Source organism: Moschus berezovskii, chromosome 14 (genome assembly GCF_049115385.1).
Source record: "Moschus berezovskii isolate FMDL1 chromosome 14, NW_MosBer_1.0, whole genome shotgun sequence".
Lineage (NCBI taxonomy): Eukaryota > Metazoa > Chordata > Mammalia > Artiodactyla > Moschidae > Moschus > Moschus berezovskii.
Genome location: NC_142473.1, coordinates 28,528,167 through 28,550,682, shown reverse-complemented (window position 1 = coordinate 28,550,682; position 22,516 = coordinate 28,528,167). Strand labels below are relative to the sequence as shown.

General features: G+C 50.5%; 1 protein-coding gene across 3 annotated transcripts in view; it reads right to left on the bottom strand.

The window, feature by feature from the left end:
- The window catches only part of ZBTB16 (zinc finger and BTB domain containing 16), a 207,445-nt gene extending 202,025 nt beyond the window's left edge, over positions 1-5,420 (bottom strand). Inside the window, exons 1-2 of one of the 3 annotated variants that reach the window (XM_055423048.2) lie at positions 5,119-5,420; positions 441-1,798 (exon numbers count right to left, since the gene is read on the bottom strand). In XM_055423048.2, coding sequence (XP_055279023.1) covers positions 441-1,708 — 1,268 coding nt within the window. In that variant the 5' untranslated portion in view covers positions 1,709-1,798; positions 5,119-5,420. The other 2 variants (XM_055423049.2, XM_055423050.2) reach the window with 2 other exon arrangements.
- Between the last annotated feature and the right edge of the window lie 17,096 nt (positions 5,421-22,516).

Here is a 22,516-nt window from a genome sequence, read left to right as displayed (position 1 = left end):
GTCTCTCCAGGCAGAAGAAAAAAGACCCAACAGCAGGAAAAGCAAAACGGGAGCCCAAATGCCAAAAGAGCACAAAGAGCTTAGTAAAGACTGGGCAAAAGGAATTCCCTGGCAGTCCTACTACTGAAGGCAGAAGTTCAACCCTCGATTGGGGAACTAAGATTCTGTTAGCCACGTGACATGATCAATCAATAAATAAATAATAAAAATTTTAAAAATTTTTTTAAAAAGGAACTGGGCGCATAAGTTCCCCCATGTTCAGGAAAGACCGGAAGCTCTCTTAACACACTTGGAAAGTGATTCCCCCCCGCCCAGGTGGTTTTTCACAAATAGCAAAGAGAACAAGGGAGCCAGGCCCCAGGACTAGGGGACAGCTGGGAAGAAAGGCGGAAGAGAGGCCAGAAATTCAGGGAGTGGGTGACGGGCGCAGAGGGGCCTACCTGTGCTGCTCCACTGCCTCATTGTCAGGAAGCTCCACGCCGCACACACTGCACTGCTCCCCGACAGTGCGGCTCTCGGCCTTCATGCCCACAGCCAGCTCCCCCAGCTTGCTAAACAGCTCCCGCTGGATGAAGCCCTGGGGCAGCAGACCCCCGTAGGTGCTGAAGTCCATGGAGACAGCCAGGGCGGGCTGCACGTGGAGGCCCGAGGTCACCGAGGACGGCATGCTCAGCACGGCATCGGCCTTGTGGTTGGGCAACACGGAGTAGAGGCCCAGGTGCTTCTCAGCTGGGGGCGCAGGGGGCTCCAGTCGGCCGGGGGGCGCCTGGCCGGCCTCGACTGGAGGCGGCAGCTGCTCAGCGCTCTCCTCCCGTCCGTAGTGCAGCTCCCTGGCGCTGGTGATGACGCTGCTCCGAGTAGGGGTCCCGGGCCCTTCCTTGCCCCTTTCCTCCACCTTGTCCCCCATCCCAGCTGAGATGCTAGACTCGGCGGGCCCAGGGCTTTCCTGGCCGGGCACCTCATCCACCTGCATCATCTCCGGCTTCACCTCAGCCACCGCGGGGTGCCGCCCACCCCCAGCCAGGGTCGGCTCCTCAGGCCCGGCGGGTGGCTGAAGAGCCCCCTGCAGGAGAGACTGTCCTATGGTCATCAAACTGTCCACTGCCGCCTTGGTGGGACTCATGGCTGAAAGGCCAAATGAGGTGGAGACGGAAGGGCTCTGGTCCACCATGGGCCCAGGAAGGCTCTGGGCCGCCACACTGGCATAGCCGCTCTCCTCGCTGGAATGCTTTGAGATGAAGATGTTCTTTAGGTAGCGTGCCTTGCGGTCCTCTTCCTCCTCGGCCCCGCCCTCCGCCATGGTGGCCTCCGTGTCATTGTCATCTGAGGCCTGGATGGTCTCTAGGATCTTCAGGCACTGCTCCTCCAGGTACTCGATCTCCAGGATCTCAGCGGCGTATAGCAGGTCATCCAAGTCCTCCGCCTTGGCTTGCAGCGTGGCCGTGTATGCATACTCCAGAATCTGCTGGAAGGTCTTGGGAGACAGGAAGTCCAGAGTATAGTGCTGGCTGTTGCGGTGGAAGAGGATCTCAAACATCTTGCTGGTGCAGGCCAGCACAGTCCGGTGGGCGTGGAACTCCTGGCTGTCCACCATGATGACCACATCGCACAGTGTCCCGGCCAGCCGCATCTGGTTGGCCTTGCACAGGAGCCCCGTGGGGTGGCTGGGGTTCTGCAGCTGGATCATGCCCATCTTTGTCAGATCCATGGTGCTCCCCGAGGCTTAGGCATGAGGCTCTCTTTCCTTCCTGGTTCTGCGTGGCGGGGCAGGGTGCGTTTCCTGGGCCAATGGCAAGGGCTAGAAGGGAGAAATGGGGAAAGAGGCAAAAGAGATGCAAGAACAAAAGATAGATTAGTTACTGTCCCTAGAAAGAATTCAATCAATAGCCCCTGATCCAAACCTGCAGCAAGACAGTCCTGGACATTTTAATAGAGGGAAGGGCTTCCTAGAAATCTACATGACTGCCTTTACAGGCCCAAGGATGATGGGGAGTAAAGAGAAGGTTCTGTTATATAGCACATGCCTAATTCACTGGTCTATGACATCTGTTAGAAGAAGTAAAATGAAAATTACAGTGAAGTCTTGTGAGTCCTGAGCTTTCTTTAAGTCTGAGTGTGGGGGGCTCCTGTGCAAAGTCAACACTGATCGTGACAAGATGCCCAGTACTTAATTTAAATGAGTAAGAATTTAACCCGCTCTTCTAGTCAGTGTAAGCACTCAATTTCACTTTCAACCCCTTGTGCAGCAAATCTCATCTTCAAAATGAAGTTTCTCTAAATCCTGCCTCATTGTGGTAGCCCCAGGAACAACACCCAGCCTAGCTGAGGCTAGCAGCCTAGAGCAGCAGCTCAAAGAAATCTACAGGCAAGGTTCTCCTCCTCCAGCCCACCTGTCCACCCTCGGTGAATGCCTTCCTGGGCCTCTGCCCTTCCACTCTTCTCAGGGTTGCAAAGGACTGATGAACCCACGCCCTGACCCTCTCCTTAGGCCCTAAGAGAAATACACACACATAGTCTATGTACTAGCTTGGCTCACTTACAATCATGGGTACCTCAAAGTGATTGTATTAAGTAATCCAAAATCTCAACTGTGTAGTGTGCATATACGTGTGTGCGCCAGCCAGAGAAGTAGAAACAGTTAACACACATGTGTGCATGTATGCTCAGTCATGTCCAACTCTTTGCGACCCCATGACTGTAGCCTGCCAGGCTCCTGACCAAGGAGTTTTCCAGGCAAGACTCCTGGAGTGCGTTGCCATTTCCTCCTCCAGTGAATCTTCCCCACCCAAGTTGAACCCATGTCTCCTGCGTCTCCTGCATTGGCAGGCGATTCTTTACCACTGCACTAACCTGGGGAGCCCCAAGCACACATGTCCACACTTATATAATGTGCCACACTTACATAATGTGCTGCACTTATCTCCTGCCCACAAGTGCCCAGTAGTGAGGAGGATCTGTAATATGCAGGCGAGGTACTGAAGGACCTACAGAGAGATCCTAGGAAACATGCACCCCTAAAGCCAGGAGTGCATGTGCTGGGAACACAAACTCCCAGTGTCTCCCACAGGCTCCCGGGAGTGGGCAAGTCCCATGACCCGAAGAGGATTTGATGCTGGACTGCTAGACCTGGCTCAGAGGAGTGAGAGTTGATATTGGCACCAGCATCTATGGTGTGAGTTACCAGCATGAAGGGAAGACTGAGCTTGAGACAAAGGCCTCTCTCCAAGTGCTGTTTGGGATCAGTAACAGGGCTCTGGGTCTTCCAAACCTGTCTAAAGCATGTCTGAAAGATCTCACAGGCCCAGGTCCTTCCCAGCCTCGGCCTTGCTGTGGCCAATATTGCTGTGAAATCAATTGGGAGCAACGCAGAGCAAGGGCTCTTGCTCTTGGAACACTGCTGGCCTCCGCCCCCAAAAGGAACCCTATTGACTCCAGAGCCACAAATCTTACTTAGAAAGGGTTAACAGGATGGTCAATCAAGAAGACACTTTTGCTCCCCACCCTGGGGTGAGAACGGAGGCCATGGTGGGGGGGCGGTGACCAGTCACAAGCGCCTTGCCACCATGCGCTTTCCCGCAGACTTTGGGTTTCAGAGAACTAGGAGGTAGGAATAGAAAGAATGGAAGCTGGTCTACCCGAATTCCTTCCCCAAGGCAAGCACCGTGGGTCCGAGGGAAGTCAGGGTGCCCTGATCCGCCGTCCCCGAAACCCGCGGCTCGGCGCCCGGGAGCCGGCTGGCGCTGGCTGCAGCGCCGTGCCCCTCGTCACGGCGGAAAGCCAGCGCTAACCAGCTCGAGATCCGGGGATCGATCGCGCGCTCACACCTTCCCGCCCCGCACCCCCCACCCCGTTTCCAGCCACCCCCCACGGAGACTTGGAGACGACTTCAGCAAACTTCTTTAAAGAAGCAACTTTTCCGGGGAAGCCAGATGGCAACGAGGAAGGGAGCCGGGTTAGGAAAGAAGAAAAGCGAAAGAGACCCGGGCGAAAGGCAAGAGTCCAGGAGGGCCGAACGCCGGGGCGAGAGAGGCGAGAAGGCTGACCCGCCTTGAGGCGAAGGGGAAGCACAAAAGCCCGACAACGAGTTGTGGGAGGAAAGGCGAGAAGGGATCTGAGGGCCCTCTCTCTCCGACCCAGGGCGGGGATCCCCGCGAGCGACGGGCAAGGTCCCCGGCCTCGGGCGGGTGGCGCAGCAGCAGGCGCGCCCGGCCCAGGCACGTTGCGAGCGTTCCGGGGAGCGGCCAGCGAGTCGGTGCTGAGCGCGTCTGTGCGTTCCAGCGGGTCCGCGGGCCGGCGAGATCGTGCGCATTTCGAGCGCGTGCGGGAGCGTTCGCGGGGCTGTGAGAGCGAGCTGCCGGCGCGCCGGGGTGGGAAAGGCATCCCGAACGCATCAGGTGCAAAGCGAAGCACCCACCGAGCGCGGCCGGGAGCGCACAGCGAGCTCCGGCGACACGGCCGGTCCCGCCGAGAGCCGAGGAGGGCCCGGAGCGCTGGAGACACTCCAGCGCTCCACCACGGAGCCCCTCCCCCCCAAACCGGGGGGATCAAGTCCAATCAAGAAAAGGGAGCCCACCGCGTTTTCCAAAGAGAAACAAAACCCAAGTGAGTCCCAGTCCGACTCCCCTCCGCCCCCCAAAACCACTCCTCCGATCCTCCGGTTCTAGCTTCCCAGCTGGCGGGCAAATAAACACACAAATAAACCACAGCCCTATCTCGCGCCCGCGCACCGGTCGGCATACATATGAGCACCCACAGGCTCCCGGCTCCTCCGCCGGCCCCTGGTGGTACAAAGCCTCCTATTCCCAGCTTTCCGCCTGTGTCCCCCGGCCCCGCAGACCGCTCTGGCCCCCACCTCTCACCCGACTGTGCCCTGGAGTGGAAGGGTTGGGGAGGCAACTGCGCCCAAGCTGACAGCCGGGGCTCCCCCTTCCAGCCGACCCCCAACCGCCGGCGGCGACGGCTGCAGCAGCAGGAAGGGAACAAGCCGAATAAAATAAGACAGAAGCCCAGCGGTCGAGTGGCCGAAGCGAGCGCGTCCCCCCAGACCTCTCCAGCCCTGGGGCGCCCGGGCGCACAGCTATCTCTGGGCGGTGCGCCTCTCCCTGGCCCCCAACTCACCACTGCCGAGCCGGGTGCCGTGGGGTGGGTGTGCGTGCCTCTTGGGGGTGTGTGCCTCTGTCTGGGAGGGGTGTTGCTGGGGAACTGTTGCTCTCGGTATCACGGCGGTAGCGGCGGCATCGCCCGGCAGTTCGCAGTACCCGCTCTCATCGCCCTCAACTCCTCTGTGCTGCGAGGTTAGCAAATCACCACCGGCTGCGGCGCCTCCGCCGCGTCCCACGTCAACGCCGAGCCCCCTCCCCTGCGAGGCCCCGGCGCCTCTCCATCTTTAGTGCTGGCGGCCGAGCCCGGCTCCCTGCCCACAGCGGCCCCCCTCCCCTCCCGCCTCCCGCGCCGCCCCCCGCTCAGCCCGCCCACCCCCCCGCACTGGCCGAGCCCGCGCGCGCTCTCCGCCCCACCCCTCCCCGCCCCGGCCGTCCCCTCCCTTCCTCGCGCGCCGCGCGCCGGGCTTTGCCTGACATCTAGCTGCTGCTGGGGCGCTGGCGGCCGCCGCTCGCCGGCCAGGCGGAGAGGCGAGGAGGAGCTCGTGGAGAGGTGCACCAGGGATTTGGGCGCCTCAGTGGGGGCAGTGGAGATGAGGGGCGAGGAGCTGACCCCATCTTCAACCCCCAGGATTTTCATCTCCAGTGGAACAGGTTTTGTGTTTCCCTGCTGCTTCCAGGCTCGGAATTTTGTTTTCCCAATGTTTGCCCCATGAGTGCGTGTCATCTCTCCTTTCACTTTTTGCTCGGGGCTCGGGACGGCACCCCTGGACCCCGGCGTCGGCTTTAGAAGCTCGTTTTCATGGTGCCCAAGCCCAGCGCTTTGGGGCCTCCAGGCTTTCTGAGCATCCAGACTGCGATTCGCCTCCAGGCGCAGAGTTCGAGGGCCCCGGGTGAACCGAGTGCCTGAGGCACCCGCGGGGATCTGTCGTCGAGGGGAGACGCCCCCATTTTAGCTGTCGCGACCCCTGGAGGCCAGGGTCGAGGCGCAAGGGAAACTTTTCTTCCCAGTCGTGAGCATCCCCTGGGCTTCCCCCCAACCCCGCTTTCTCCGCCGCCCCCCTTCCCCCGCCCCCGTCCTCCAGGGAACCTTGGCTGGGAGCAGTTCCGCAAGAACTGCGCGCAGTTTGGGACAAACTCTTCAGGGGGCGGCGAGTGAGAGCCAGGAGAAGCTCCAGGCTCCCCAAAGTGCCTCCTCTCTGCTGCCCGCTCCGCTTTAGAGGGCGGAGCTGAGGTCAGGAATCCCTCGAGCAACCAGAAGACATGCGCCCTTCCGCGGGCTGCGGAGAGGCCCCGTCTTCACCCTTCCCTTGGAACTTGGCGAAGGTGGTGGGCGAGAGGTGGAAAACGCCCTTCTTCTGGGCACACACCTTGACTTCCTCCGGCCAGGGTGAGGGTGGTGGTGGAGAGCGCCCTCGCTGGGTCTCCAGACACTAGGCCCTGGAGGTCATAGAATCTTCGCAACACGGGGCTTCACTCACTGAATCCGGAGTCCCCACACTCTGTCCCTGACAAGCGGGTGCGTCAAAGGTTTCCCACCGGACTCACGCATGAGCATGTCCCAATGCGCCCTCTGGCACTGCCCCAAACCGAGGGTCAGGCCCCAAGAATTGAAGGGTCTTGGAAGGTGGCAGAGGCCCCGCTAGAGGCAAAAATCCACTTCCGGCCTGGCAGGACCAGTTGGCCAGAGTTTCCATCAGAACTGATCCGGGTTCCCAAGAGCTGCTAACAGAGCAGCCAGGAGAACAGGCAGTTCCATCCCAGCAAGCCCGCCCCTGTCTCCTGCTCACAGGAAAAGTGCTCAGACCTGCCTGCAGGAGTCCGGGGAGAGAAAACCGGAGAGAAGCCACTTGAAAGTGAAGGAAGGGAGTTAGTTATCCTCTGAGAGCTGACAACACCGCTGACGGATGCCAGGGAAAACCCAGTCCCTGGGTATTCTGATGAACAATAAAGAGCAATCTATGATAGGGCTGCTTTTCTGGCTATGGGCTACAGTCTGTAAGAAGAAAGAAATTTAAGGAAAGTTGAGAAAGAATTGGTGTGAAACAACAAGGATTTACTGTGTAGACTGACTGGAAAAGACTCTGATGCTGGGAGGGATTGGGGGCGGGAGGAGAAGGGGACGACAGAAAATGAGATGGCTGGATGGCATCACCGACTCGATGGACATGAGTTTGAGTGAACTCCGGGAGTTGGTGATGGACAGGGAGGCCTGGCCTGCTGTGATTCATGGGGTCGCAAAGACTCAGACATGACTGAGCAACTGAACTGAACTGAACAGGTAACTATAGGGCTTCCCGGTTGGTTCAGATGGTAAAGAATCTGCCTGCTAGACCCAGGTTCATTCCCAGGGTGGGGAAGATCCCCTGGAGAAGGGAATGGCTCCCCACCCCAGTATTCTTGCCTGGAGAATTCCATGGACAGAGGAGCCTGGCACGCTACAGTCCATGGGGTTGCAGAGTTGGACACAACTGAGAGACTAACACACACACGTGGAACTATATTAAGTGTCTTGTAATGACCTGTAATGGAAAAAATCTAAACATATGTATAACTGAATCACTTTGCTATGCACCTGAAGCTAACACAATGTTGTAAATCAACCAAAATTCAATTTTTTAAAAAAGAACTGATCCACAAGGAGAACAAGAGTAGAGAGATGGAAGAAGAGAGGATGGTCCTAGTGCCTCTCCAGGGAAACCGAAGGAAGCGTTTGACTGAAGCATTTAGCTTCTGCCTAGATAGTACCTCCCGAAGGTTGCTACCTCTCTCCACATCCACCTACCAGCCCCTCCTGAGTGCAGTAAGAGGCGAAGCACACAATTAACCCCTGATCTAATCTCCTATTAATCCTCAATCAGAGGCAGGGAGACTCTCTGGGGAAACAATGGGAAAGAAGAAACCCTCTGTGGCCCTGGACCCCTCCCCCCCAACCTCCATGCCATACTCACGCTATGTGAAAATCTCCCTTGCTTCATAAACTCGACCCATTAAAAAGCCCGGCCCTTGTTAGTAAGTGTTAAAGAGAGATTAATGCCCGAATTTAAGAGGTGGAGAAGGTAACAAAAAAGGAGGACGGCAGGCGAGGCTTTGGGCTGAGTGCCAGCGTTGGGCTCCAAGCATTTCCACTTAGCACTGAAGGCTGGCTGCACAGCAGTTTGATAAGGTTTATTGGGCCCAGATAAAGTGGCAGCAGCTCCCCCACCAAAGCTGGCACCATTTATAGCCAGAGCTGTGTGTCCTTGGGCCCCGGGAAGGCTGATGAGAATCTCCAGTTCAGAGATTTCATATGGCAGCACCTAAAAACCAGCAGGATGGAAAATTACAGCAGAAAATGCTCATTCTCTCTCTCTCTCTCTCATGTTCCTGTATCTGTAGTAGTTTTTTTTTTTTTTTAACATCTTTTTTTCCTTGGGTGTGGTAAGAGAAACTGGGACATCAGTTTTGATAGATCCTAAAAATAGGAGAGACTTCAATCTTCCAGGGACATCATCCTGCTGGAAACAGAGGAACAGATGAGTTGACCTTTGGGTGGAATTCCGTCGCTGAAACATCTCATCCCTTCATCTCCTCCTTGGCTCACATACCTCCCTCTGGCAGCAGCCCTTCAGAACTCAGGTTGTGGAAGAGAAGGGTGCATCCGGTCTAAGTGATCTTACAGGAGGGCGACGTGGGGATTATCCCTCATTCTGAGCACTGTCTGTGAATCTTAGCACATTACCTGTATTGTTTTATTTAATCCTTGTAACAACTCTCATAAAGTATTGTTCTTTCCCCCATTTCTATGGATGGGAAACCTGAGGCTTAGAGAGGTTAAGCACTTTACCCAAGACTCCGTCCGTCCGTCCGTCCTGTCGCTCAGTCGTGTCCGACTCTTTGCGACCCCGTGGACTGTAGCCTACCAGGCTTCTCCGTCCATGGGATTCTCCAGGCAAGAATACTGGAGTGGGTTACCGTTTCCTTCTCCAGGGGATCTTCCCGACCCAGGGATCGAACCCGGGTCTCCCGCATTGGAGGCAGACGCTTTAACCTCTGAGCCACCAGGGAAGCCCAAGACTACAGAGCTGTTAAATATCAGCCAAGGCTTAAATCAGACCATTCCAACTTCAAAGCTCATGATCATAATTTCTAGTATAGCCTCTGTGCTGTGCTGTGCTTAGTCGCTCAGTCGTGTCCAACTCTTTGAGACCCCATGGACCATAGCCTGCCAAGCACCTCTGTCCATGGGGATTCTCCAGGCAAGAATACTGGACTGACTGCCATACGTTCCTCTAAGGGATCTTCCCCACCCAGGGATCGAACCCAGTTCTCCCGCATTTCAGGCGGATTCTTTACCAACTGAGCTACCGGGGAAGCTCCTATATAGCCTCTAGTGGGATGAAAGAAAGGAAACAAGGGCTTTTAATTTCCCTTCTCCTCTTTCTCCGCAAAGACCAAGGCCTCCGCAACAGCCAGCCAAGGGGACCAAACAGTTCTGCACTGAATCAGGCCACCAAGGAGGCAGACTTAGATGCCCAGATCTCTGCACTTTCTCTCCTCTTCAGAAATCTCAGTCAAGGAAGTCCCCGGGAGATCCAGTGGTTAGGACTCTACACTTTCACAGCCGAGGGGCCCAAGTTCACTACCCCAGTCAGAACCTAAAGCCGAATGCTGAGTGGCACAGCACTGGGGGTAAAAGAATCTCAGCAAAAGTTGAGAAGGGAGTTTGGAATTACAATAAAATTCCAATAAAGCAAATGCCCAGGAAGAAGGTGATTGTGTTGTTTTGAGTATTCTGCTTGAGGGTAAACAAAATGTTCCAAACCATTTTGTTCCAGCTCCTTCGTTGGAAAATAGTCCTAAAATTGAAAGGTAAAATTTCCTATCATGAAAATGAAATCAAAGACTCCTGTCTTTGGGGAAGAAGCAGCCACTTCATATTTCTCCAAAACCTTGTGACACAGAATGAAGAATATTCAGGGAGGGATGCTGGCAGTGAAGGCCCCGAATGGAAAAAAATAAAAAATGTAAATAGTCTCCTCTACAATGGAGAATTTCAGGGTGCTGCCAGAAGATGCACCAGGCAGTCATGTGTGCATGCTAAGTCACTTCAGTTGAGTCAGACTCTTCTACCCTATGGGCTGGAACCCGCCAGCTTCTCTCTCCATAGGATTCTCCAGACAAGAATACTGGAGTGGGTTGCCATGCCCTCCTCCAGGGGATCTTCCCGGCCCAGTGATTGAACCCAGGTCTCCTGTATTGGCAGGTGAGATATTTAAGCCGTCACATGTACTCTCAGATCCTTACCCCACTGGGGACTCTTGAGGGAAAAAAACACAGCAAGCCTATTGTGTCCATTTTTGGAGTCAAATGATCTTATGATGCTTCACGGCCATCACTGAGATATTCTCTAGATAGATACCGATAATGTCAAAAACTAAGCAGAGTCGGGAATTCTCTGAACATCCAGTGGTTAGAACTCCATACTTCTACTGCAGGAGGCCCAGATTCAATCCCTGGTCAGGGAACTGAGAACCCGAAAGCCACGAGACTCAACCAAAACAAAAAGAAAGCTAAGCAGAGTCATATTTGCCCTTAGTACATATGTTGATGATTTTCTTTTGCTTGTTTGTTTTCTTAATTTAATTATTTCATCCCACTTCCTTTCATCCCCCCTCTAAAAAGCAGAGGAAAAAAAAATCAGGTGAGGTGTAGCTTCTGGTTATTTGAAGTCTAGAAAAGAAAATAAGAAGATAGTTTCTTTGACTAGTAATTGTCATCTTTTCCCAGTGGACGTCTGGTTAGTGATATTTACACCTAGGCTTCTCTTCCAGGTACTAAGAATGCCCTTCTTTTCTGTAAGGCAGAGAGTGTTTCAAAAAGAGGAGATGAGGGGTTATTTCTTTTAGCCCCAGAGGCCTTGGGTCACTGTGACCCCAAGATTTTGTGACTGAGGAAGATAAAGCTTTTTCTTCTCTCTCTCCCACCAGCATATTGCAAATGGCATTGGGACCTAATGTTGTCAACTCAAATAGCAAATCTGAGTTGTTATTAGTGCAAAGATGCCCTAAGGGGGTAGGCAGTGTGGATGAAATCTGCGATGGATGTTATAGGGAAGTGTGCTTATAATTATAATGGGATTTAATGTACACTGGGACCAGATGATGGCAGCCATTTAAAAAAGAGACGCTTAATAAGAGAGGTCCCTTAATGACAGGCAGCAGGGCTCAGGTTATCAGGGAGAAGCCCTGTGTTTGACTGGGTGTCACAAACCACGTGCCAGGTTTTATGGGTTCCAAACAAAGCTTTGGGGTGAGGCACACAACCATGGCTGTCAGCTCTTGGGCATAATGTTTTAATGTTGTTGTCTCTGAGAGGGGCATTTGCATGCCAGGGAAAGGCAGTTCTCGCCTTCAGACACACACAAGCACAAACCCTGGCCCCAGACCAACACACAGTGGTTTTGGCGTTTTCTTGTAATCTGATTTGTTCTGAAAAAGACAGCCTCAATTTCAGAACTAAAATTTTGTGGTTGTCGAGGGGCGCATACAGTATGCATGAAATGCAGCAGCAAGACTCCCGTTACTTGTAACGGGAGTCCCACAATGAAATCCCCAGTGCTGTGCTTAGTCTCTCAGTCGTGTCCGACTCTTTGCAGCCCCATGGACTGCAGCCCGCCAGGTTCCTCTGATCATGGGGATTCTCCAGGCAGGAATCCTGGAGTGGGTTGCCATGCCCTTCCTCCAGGGAATCTTCCCAACCCAGGGATCGAACCCAGGTCTCTCGTGTTGCAGGTGGATTCTTTACCAGCGAGCCATAAGGGAAGCCTGAAATCCACAGGCACCATGCTGAGTCCTCATCAGAAACAGGATTTTTTTTTTTTTAAGCACTTTGGTGTTTCTTTGTGGGGAGGTCAGGAAGAAGGGAAATATGTAACAATTTCTTGTGCTTTTAAACTTTAGTCAGTCATTTACATTGTGAGGGGTTTACTTTGCACATTGGACTCCAGGGCAGCTGTTTTACAGCAGGAGCAACCTGCACAATCTAGAAGGACCTGTAGGAGGAGAGTCATGCTCCTTGAAGGTGTCCCCAGAAGCACCACCACCAGAAAGAACAACTCGTATCCAAGTTGTGTTATTTTGTATGTTTCTTACCAGATGTGAGAGAAGTGTATGAAAACTAGCCTGTTTATCTAATACAAAATTCATCTATGGTTATTGTGTTATGTGTTCACAAAGCATATGGCTAGTCTCAGAATCCTTAAAGCGGAATCTTGTATCCTGAGGGACAAAAGAGAAGAGATAAATAAGTGAAAACTGAATTTCCAGTCCTACGCTTGCAGAAGCTAAATTTCTGGAAAATGCATGCACTCATGCTCAGTCTCTCTTTGTGACCCCATGGACTGTAGCCTGCCAGGCTCCTCTGTCCATGGGGTTTCCCAGGCAAGAATACTGGAGTGGTTTGCCGTTTCCTTCTCCAGGGGATCTTCCTCACCCAGGGATCGAACCTGCATCTCCTGTGTCTTCCCCACTGGCAGGCGAATTCTTTACCGCTGAACCACCTGGGAAACCAAATTTCCCGAAAAGGCACTCTTCAAACAGAAGTGGTATGTTGAGGGTACATAAGCCACAAGATGAAATGATTTTACTCAATGACAGGTAATTTAAGCCAATTATGTTAAAATTATCATAGCAAAACAAACGTTAGTATCCTGTGGAGTGGAATTCAAATTTTGTGTGAATTTTTAAGAGGAGAGCTCACTGCCTTTTTCCCATTGGGCCTGAGTGGGTGGGAGACAGGCGGATGCCTGTGAAGGGGGTTGTGGACATTTTGCCTGAGGCCCTGTCTGCAGGGCAGGTTCATTTGTCTCTGGGAAGTTCGTTGTTGGATCTTCGTCTTTTTTTGTTTGCCCCCCCCCCCCCCCGCTACATGCCCTGTGGGATCAAGCATGAGCCCCCTACACTGGAAGCATGGAGTCTTAACCACTGGACCACCAGTTAAGTTCCTGTGTTGGATCTTTGATGCAGTGTTCACTCCACCCTCCAGTTAAAATTAATTTCTCCTTCCTCGCCATGTTGACCACCATCTGCCCTGTATCTGGCTGAATAATGTGCATTCTGATCACTCCTTTTGAGAGTTTCTGGAAGGCTTGGTCTCAGTCTTGTTCAACTTAGATTCCCCATCCCCGTCCTCAGAGCCTGCACACTCTCAAGCAGAGGAGGTCCCAGTCAGTGTTCACGAATGAACTCATTGAATGAATGCATATACACGTGGATGCATGCATGAATAAATGGACACAGACACCAAAAGTTTTAGGAATTGAGAAGAGGAGGAACCATTCTGTACCCTAACATTTAGGGCAGAATTCTTTGTACCTATGGGTGTTTCATCAGCTTTTGAAAAATCCAAAGGATATAGATAAGGGTGGAGGAAGCTATTGAATTTAATTGTATATAGCTTCTTGAGGATATAACTGGGTTCTAGATCAGCTTATGTCTCCCTTGGGGGCCTAGAACCAAGTTTTTCTCAGTATCCTAAGAGCATTAATAAATATTTATTAAATTGCATTGGATCAAAATGAATTGATATGAATTCATAGTAACACTTATTACTCCTACTGTGGCCTTGTACCCCTAATCCCTGTGGCTATTGGTTAACTAGTCCAGGGCTGAGAAGAAGCATCTGATCTCCTGCTGGGAACCTCAGTGGGTGGAGGACTGCTGACTAAGCCTGAATCTAGCACAGGAGATTAGGCACCAGTACTGACAGGTTTTACCCGTGGTCATGCATGGATGTGAGAGTTGGACTGTGAAGAAAGCTGATTGCGGAAGAATTGATGCTTTTGAACTGTGGTGCTGGAGAAGACTCTTGAGAGTCCCTTGGACAGCAAGGAGATCCAACCAGTCCATTCTAGAGGAGATCAATCCTGGTTGTTCATTGGAAGGACTGATGCTAAAGCTGAAACTCCAATACTTTGGCCACCACATGCGACGAGTTGACTCACTGGAAAAGACTCTGACACTGGGAAGGATTGGGGGCGGGAGGAGAAGGGGACGACAGAGAATGAGATGGTTGGATGGCATCACCGACTCAATGGACATGAGTTTGAGTGAACTCCGGGAGTTCGTGATGGACAGGGAGGCCTGGCGTGCTGTGGTTCATGGGGTCGCAAAGAGTCGGACACGACTGAGTGACGAACTGACTGGCTGACTGACAGGTTAGTTCTACTATTACCCAGTGTGGCAGAGACTGGCTAGCTGTTTTCCAAATATCTTCCTGAGCACACCTTGGATTACATTTGTCAGCTTACCCTACTGCCAGGTACAGGCCACGTGATTGAGTTTTGGCCAGTGAATGGATTGTGATCAGAAGTCCATTGTGCCACTACCAGGACCGACACATAAAGACTCCCACATGGAATTCTCCAAGCCTTTCCCCTTTCTGTGACTTGGCCCCCTGAGCCTACAGGTACCTTGAAAACTGAGTGATGAAAATGACAGAGCCAAGATGGAAGGAGCCTTGGAGGGCGGCTACCTGTCTACTGAGAACTCCCAATGGGGCCTTTATATAAACAAGAAAAAAACCTTTGATGTCGGGAAATTCCCTTGTGGTCCAGAGGCTCAAACTCCCCATTCCCAAGGCAGGAGGCTAGGGTTCAATCTCTGGCCGGGGAACTTGAACCCAAATACTGCAGCTAAGACCTGGCACAGCCAAATAAATAAATATAAAAACCAAACAAGCCAAAAAACCTCTGATGTCTTGAGTAGGCTTGGCAAATAAAATGCAGGACACTCAGTTAAATTTGAATTTCAGAAAAATAATGAACAATTTTTAATATAAGAGTGTCCCAAATATTGCACAGAACATAGTAATGCTAAAACTATTTGAAATTCAAATTTTAATTGATGTCTTTCAACTATTATGTATCTTACAGTTTGTTTATTATAGTAAGTAGCATTACCTCAATACATACACCTAGTTTCATTTGTCAGAGCAGCAGGGCCATGGCGCCTGAGCTGGGATCCTGGCCTGGGACAAGGGGTTGACCCCAGGCCCTCTTGACAACTTAGGTTACACATAGAGCAGATCCATTGAGAATGGAGCATCTTATATGGACAGGGTCAAGAGGAAAACCAAGAAAGAGCCCAACAGCTTTTAGTTCACCCTTCTTCCTATGAAAATACTTTTCTTAGCTGCCTCTCTACTAGACTATGAGCCTGGGGACAAAGATGGCTGTGAGTTTCACCTCTATATCTGCCATACTTGGCACATGGTAAAGTTCAGTCCTTAATTTGTGGTGGAAGAGCAACATGCCCGCTGGGGAAGGGCGGATGGGAAGGCATCCTAATGTGGACCTATCTGAGCTTTTGAGGGCTAAAACTAGGACTAGTTGAGAACACTGCTAAGCCAATCGTTGTGTCTTCCTCCACTTTCTCCTTTGTCCATGAAATAGCTAGTGTAGCAAAAAGGCTGAGAACTTGGGCTCTCGGTTACACACATGGATCTGCATTCAAACACTGCATCCCCTTTCCTAGATCTTGGGTGATTTGGGGTCCGTTATTTAAACTCTTGAGTTGTACTGTCCTCACCAGTTAAATCGAGGACAAATAATGGTACCCATCTGATTGAGTGGCTAGGAACATGCACCGGGGTGCTTGGCCACAATGAAAGTTCTGAAAATGTTGGCTGTTATTAGCGATGATGTCAGATACTCTTTCCTTTCTCCCTTCCCCCCACAAAATGCCCGATTATAAATATTTGGGGTAAGGTCTTACGAGAAATAAACTTAAAAGCTCTTTGAAAGAATGAAAGATGACCTGTGATTATTGACATAATGACAGCTGTAAGCATCGGTTTGCAGCCCCGTTCTCCCAGTCTTGTCCATTTATTTGGTTGGGATGAGGCAAGCGGGCAAATGAAGAGCGAAGTGGGGAGTGCAGGTATAAAGTATAAAGTGCAGGGGACAGTGTTAATTTTCACCTCGGAGCATGACGTGTTTATTAACGTGTACCTAGACTCCACCGCAGCAACCCAGTTTCCTTGAGTTAAATAGCAGTCATGCCCAACTGGCTCTCCATGTACCATTACTCCAAGTGATTGAGCCAATTTCTCCCTCTGCCATGAGTTTAAGTTGTAAACCTCTCAGCCAGACAGGGAGGCAATGATGGGCTGCCTGTTGTGATTATTATTAACCTTTAGGATTGCGTTCGCAAGACCAGGATGAGGCAGGGCCCGGACTGCAGACACCCACTCACCTCCGCCCAGTCTGCACTCTGTTGTTCCAAAGAGGCTGCTGTCCACCAGCCTGGGGGGTGGGGGTGGGGGTGGGGGGATGGTAAGTAATCTCTGGTGCTGGGTGCATGCGTGCTAACTTGCTTCCATCGTGTCCCAGTCTTTGCAACCCTACAGACCGTAGCCCGCCAGGCTCCTCTGTCCATGGGATTCTCCAGGCAAGAATACTGGAGTGGGTTGCCATGCCCTCCTCCAGGGGATCTTCCCCACCCAGAGATCAAATCCGCGTCTCTTATGTCTCCTGTCCTGGCAGGCGAGTTCTTTACCACTAGCGCCACCTGGGAGGAAGCCCCTTGTACTGGGGGAAATGGTGAAATGTTGAGTGTTCTCTGTTGCATCTGGCCAGGGATTGTGGGAAAATTGTAAAAGACAGGAAAGAGTTGTTCTCGAGGTCCTTTTTAAAAAATTTTTTATTTTTGGCTGCACTGGGTCTTCGTTGCTGTGCACAGGCCTGCTGTAGTTGTAGAAAGCAGGGGCTACTCTCTAGTTGTGGTCCTCAGGCTTCTCAGGGCACTGCTAGGGCACTCGGACTTCAGTAGTTGTGGTGTGTGGGCTTTAGTGGCCCCATGACATGTGGAATCTTCCTGGACCAGGGATCGAACCCTTGTCCCCTGGATTGGCAGGCGGATTCTTAACCTTGAAATTCAGATTATTTTTTTTTCTCTTGGCCATATTAGTCAGAGACTAAGTTATCCAGCTGTTCCCTGCTGGGTCTATTGCTAGCTAGTTCGCCTGGACCAGGTCTATTTAGCCATATTTGTACTGGAGACCGAGCGTTACAGAGGGTGGCAGGGCTGGAGGAGAGTGATAAGCAAGCTCTCTCTCTCTTCAGGTCCATATTTCTTTTCCTTAAAGGAAACTTCTTCCTTGTTGATTAATCAGGAGTTGGCAGCGATGGCAGACCCCTGAATGTGGGCAGCTTGTTTTGCTTTTCTGAACAATTTCGTCTATGCAAAATCTCTAAGAAGAAAAGAGGCCACCCTGGAGCCTTGGGGTGTTTGTGTTGCTTCTTTGTTAAAAATCCAAGTGTACCTGTGATCCCTTACTGGGTGAAGGATGCCTTCAAAGAGAAAACAATTCTGCCCTCAGAAAGTTACAGTCTAATAATAAGCCTGGAGTCAAACAGGACAGGTGGTGGCGGGGGCGTGGTAGGGTGTTGCAGTGTTGCTTCTTTTATTTTTCCTTTCAGAATAAGTGAATGGGACTTCCCGGGCCATCCAGTGGTTAAGACTGCACTTCCAATGCAGCAGGCAAGGGTTTGATCCTTGGTCAGGGAACTAAGATCCCACATGCCCGAGGCATGGCGGAAAAAAAAAAAAAAAAGTGAATGGCTGTGGGGAGGGGGGGGAGCATTTGACTAGACAGGCACCCCACAGGACCTTCTTGTGAATGAAGATAACAGAGGAACCAAAGAAGCCTGAATCTGACCTCTCATTTCCTCTGATTTTGTTAAGCCCCTTCCCGCAGTTTCTGGCGGGGGTTGGGGTGGGGGGGCGGCAGGGCTGCCAACAGGATGATAAACACTGTAGTTTATGTAGAATGAATATTATTTGATAAGCTTAAACAAATTTAAGTCATACCTTCAATTTATTTTTTCCATGATATGCATCGAATACTGCTTCCAAGGTAATAACCATGGTTAATAAGCAAGCACATTGACCCTTGACACAGGTCAGTTCCTTTACTCCCCGAGATAATCCCTTGAGGTGGTACTGTTGTTATTCCCATTCCACAGCTAAAGACACTGAGATGGGGCGAGAAAACAGCCTCCCTTTAGTCACACAGCTAACAGGAGGAAACAGCCAGCTCCCAGCCTCCCGAGGCTGCCTATGGAACCACTGCCACCCTCTCCTCCTCTCTGGTTAATTTCCTTTCCTGGTGGCAGGGTCTTTTGGTCCTTCATCAACAGAAGGGACGGAGGGGGACTGAACCAATCTGCAAAGCACTGAGCTTTCCCATTCTAACCACCAGGCCATGAGACGCTTGTGTTTCTCAGGGACCCTCACCCATTAGCTGGGGAGCAAGACTGCAGGTCTGTTATTGACAACAAGCTATTCTGAGTTTCTTCACAATTCTCTATAAACAATGAGGGGAAAGCAATTTTCCAGCATAAACGATTGGGGAAGCAGAAGAGGAAACATTGAGGGAGATCCTACCAAGGAGCATCCTTCCTAGTGAGAGAGTTCGGGGACAGATATTCTCGGTGCTAGAGTTACACCGCAGGAATCAAGAGAAGGGAGCCCAGGTGTCTGAAGGAAGTAGTGAATGGACTCTGAAGGTGCTGGTTGTAAGGAGATGGTGCATCTAATATTTTTCTTTTGCACCCTGTATCCTCTAAGGTGAAGGAGGGAAATGAGACGATGGGCTAATATGAAAAATGGATAGGCTGGTGGACCTGTTACATTTACTTGTAAATGAGGACCACGAGGTCCTCCCGATCATTCATTAGGGCCATTAGGCATGACAAGAAGGCAAGGCAGTCCACTTTTTGATGAGCATGCTAGAGCTTAGACAACCTGACAGACTAGAACCTGAAAGGGATAGAAAACACCATCTCGTCCAATCTCACCATTTTACAAGAGAGGAAACAGAGCTGGAAGGCTGAACAATGTTCCCAAAGTCATGTGGTCGGTTAGAACCAAGACTTGGGGCCAGAGCTCTTTTGGGGGCCATCACGAGAAATGTCATCGGAGCCCTTCAATCCTTCCTGGAAATTTTTGTGAAATTACCTTCAAAGTCTCTCTTTCAGTTTCTTTAGCTGTAAGGGGAATAAGAATGGTACCCTCCTCAGGGGGATTCATAGTAGTAATCTTCTGAGTCTTTGGTTGTAGCATAACCTGCCCATAAGAGGGAAGATTTGATTTTCTTTAAAGTTCAAGAAGGTGATGAAGTTGGAGAAGAAAATTTGAGGGACTGGAGAGCCGCGAGGCTGAGATTCTTCTACGGATCCAGAGCCACCAATAATAGCTATACGATTGTAAAAAGGAAGTCATCTTTCCCAAGGTGGTAAGTTAAAAGCATGTACTATATATTTGGAGACACTGTATCTATCTAGAGCTGTGTGTGTGTACATATGTACATGTACACACATATATATCCTCCCTGACATATTAGCTTAAAATGGAATCTGTTTTTTGATAGTCATGTTTCCTATGTGCACAACCCATGAATGCGTTCCTTTGGGGGTTAGTAATGGTGACGAGCTCATGGAGAAGCAGCGGGCCATACCGTCTCAGCTGTAGAATCAGACCCCACGGGTCTCAAACCCAGACCTGTAAATAGTGATGTAAAACTTGGCAGATTTCTTGACTCAGGTATCGGTTTCCTCCATTATATATTGAGGCTGTCTAAGATCTCTGTAACCTTAAAGAAGTTAATGAGTTTGGCCATGATCACACAGTTTGTAAGGGACAGAGCCAGGACATAAACCTTGGTTTATTGGATTCCCCAAACTGCCTCGGTCCTTGGACTCTGCTCTGCCTGCTCCCCACGCTTAGGGAAGCAGAGGGTGAATCCCCATGAGGAAGGTGGCCAGTAAGATTGGAGAGGTCTATACCCTGCCCAGTCTTTTCAAAGCTATCTCTTACCTGCATGAAAGAAGCAGGTAGGTTAAACTCAAACATGATTCTAGTGATGTATTGGGTTGGCCAAAAATTTGAGTTGGGGTTTTTCTGTATAAGCGTATGGAAAAGCCCAAATGAACTTTTTGGCCAACCCAATATATGTTAGACAAGTTTTAAAAAAAAAACCTCTCCCACTCCCTCACTAGTGTCTAAAATTTAAATGCCAAAAATACTACCAAGAAAAGAAGTTTGGTGAAAAAGCAGGAAAGACTATAAATTGACTGCAGAGTGTACTGCAAGACATGGATTTCTCTGGTTTATTGAAGCCCCATTCATTCTGTAGGAGCTCCTTTCAAAGAGAATCAAATAAATAAGCACTGATATTTGACTGCATGGAACTTCTCCTCAGAGACTTTATATCCTATCTTTAATAGGACAGTCATGTTGCCCAAAAAGAGAGAAAGAGAATTTCCCTTCTTTTGAGTTTCCTGCCTATTGGGTGCCTTTAGTAACAAAGAAAAAAAGTAATTGTAAATGATGGCAATTTTTCTCTCCCCTAACATTTCTTTGGAACATTCTGGAATGTTTACTTATTGATTTTCAGTTAAGCAGATTGGAGAGAGCATGGTGAAATTATAACTATGACTTCAAGACCTGAATTCAATGCTAGCTTTGCCAAACACCTCCTGTGTCACCTTACTGAAGGTACCCTCTTTGTGCTTCAATATTTTCCTCTATAAGAACAGAGATATTTATGGGAAATGTCTGTGAGCATTTAAAAGTGCTGCCCAGTTCTCTGAGAAGAGCCCTAAGATCTGTCCTTAATTTACTGTCTGCCTTTGAGCTAGTTACTTCCCCCTCCTTGGGGCATCAGTTTCCTTGCGGATAACATGAAAATCGCCAACTCCAGCTATGAAATCCTATAATACTCTGTGAACTCTCTCAGATACAGTGAAATCAGGTGCCAGCACCTTCTGATGGAGAGAAGGAATGGTGAGGATATTTTCGAGGGAAGACATCTCTCTTAATCATAACTGATTCCCAGCATGAAGGGACCCAGGTGCTGGGGAGCCATCCACCTGTACACAGAAGCAAGCAAAACACAGGAGGGCGAGCTGGGCTTCAGCTTGTGCAGGAAATGCATCTGAAAGTGATGGCTGCCTGTGGTTCTAGAAAGGAAAGGAAATATCAGTGGTGAAGCCATAAGCCAGGTCATAGAGGAAGGAGGGGGGCAGGGCAGCTCTAGTTAAGGGAGTGTTCAGCTGTGACCCAAATAAGGTGTGCTTGCTACAGAGAGGGGGATGGAAACTAGATAGAAATACAGATACACCACTTTGAATCAGGTCTAGAAACACATTTTTTTCCTCTTCCCTTGTTCCCAACTCAGGGATCGAACCCGTGCCTCTTACATCTCCTGCACTGGCAGCTGGGTTCTTTACCACTAGCGCCACTTGGGAAGCCCCTTGTTCAGAAATCATGCCCCAAACCTTATACACCTGACTCAAAGCAGATGACATCACTAAAGGCTGCTAGTTCCCACCTCAGGGCCTTTGCACTTAAGGTCTCCCTTCCATCCGCCACCACCCCCATCCCAGCCCCCTGGCAGACCTTCCTCCCACCACCCAACACACTTGTTGCCAAGTTCGGAACTCAACAACTGCCTTATCTGGAGCTACGTCCTGCCCCCAGGCCCTCTGCCCGTTTTTATTGTTTTTGTAGCACTTGTTACTACCGGAAATTGTTTCCTGTGTTTATAGGACTGCTTGTTTATTTCCTGGCTTCCCTCCGGGAGCCTCCTTGGTGTTCCCTCCTACCTAATGTAAGCTCTGTGAGGGCAGAGGGCTGGACTCTCTTGCAGATTGTGTGCAGAGCTCGACTTACCAACTAAACCACCACCGCCACATCCAGCGCACCAGGACAATGCTAGCACATAGTAGGCTTCTCATAAATATTTGTTCAAAAAGTGAAAGAACAAAGCAAGAAATGTGGGGCTTTTCTTTTTTCCTCTCCCCAGGAAGACTTTTTTTTTTTTTTTTAACAAAAAGGCAGCATGTTCTTGAGACCAAGAGATTCGGACCCAAATTGTTACCAGCCAGGGAAGTAAGAGGACTCTGTCCTTCCACAGGCTCTGAGGTAACAAGGCTGATGAGGCTAGTTATTTTTACTTATACTATTTCCAAAAGAAACTTCCTCACGCATCACAATGTCCCTATTCTCTGAGGCTGTGCCAGCCAAGGAGAAGGCAGGCTGAATGAGAACGCCTGCAATGTGGACAGCAGTGTCCTCAGAACTTGCACATCATTTGACCGGTTCTTTCTCTCTTTTTTTTTTGTCTGTAATGCCTGTGCAAGCATCACAGAGCATGTGAAATCTTAGTTCCCCAGCCAGGGACGGAACCCTGCTCCCTGCATTGGAAATGTGGATTCCTAACCACCAGACCGCCAGGGAAGTCTCTTTTGACTGTTTCATAAAGACACCTAAGCTCTTGCTCCTCCTGCTCCTGAGTCACTTCAGTCGTGTCCGACTCTGTGTGACCCCTTAGACGGAAGCCCACCAGGCTCCCCCGTCCCTGGGATTCTCCAG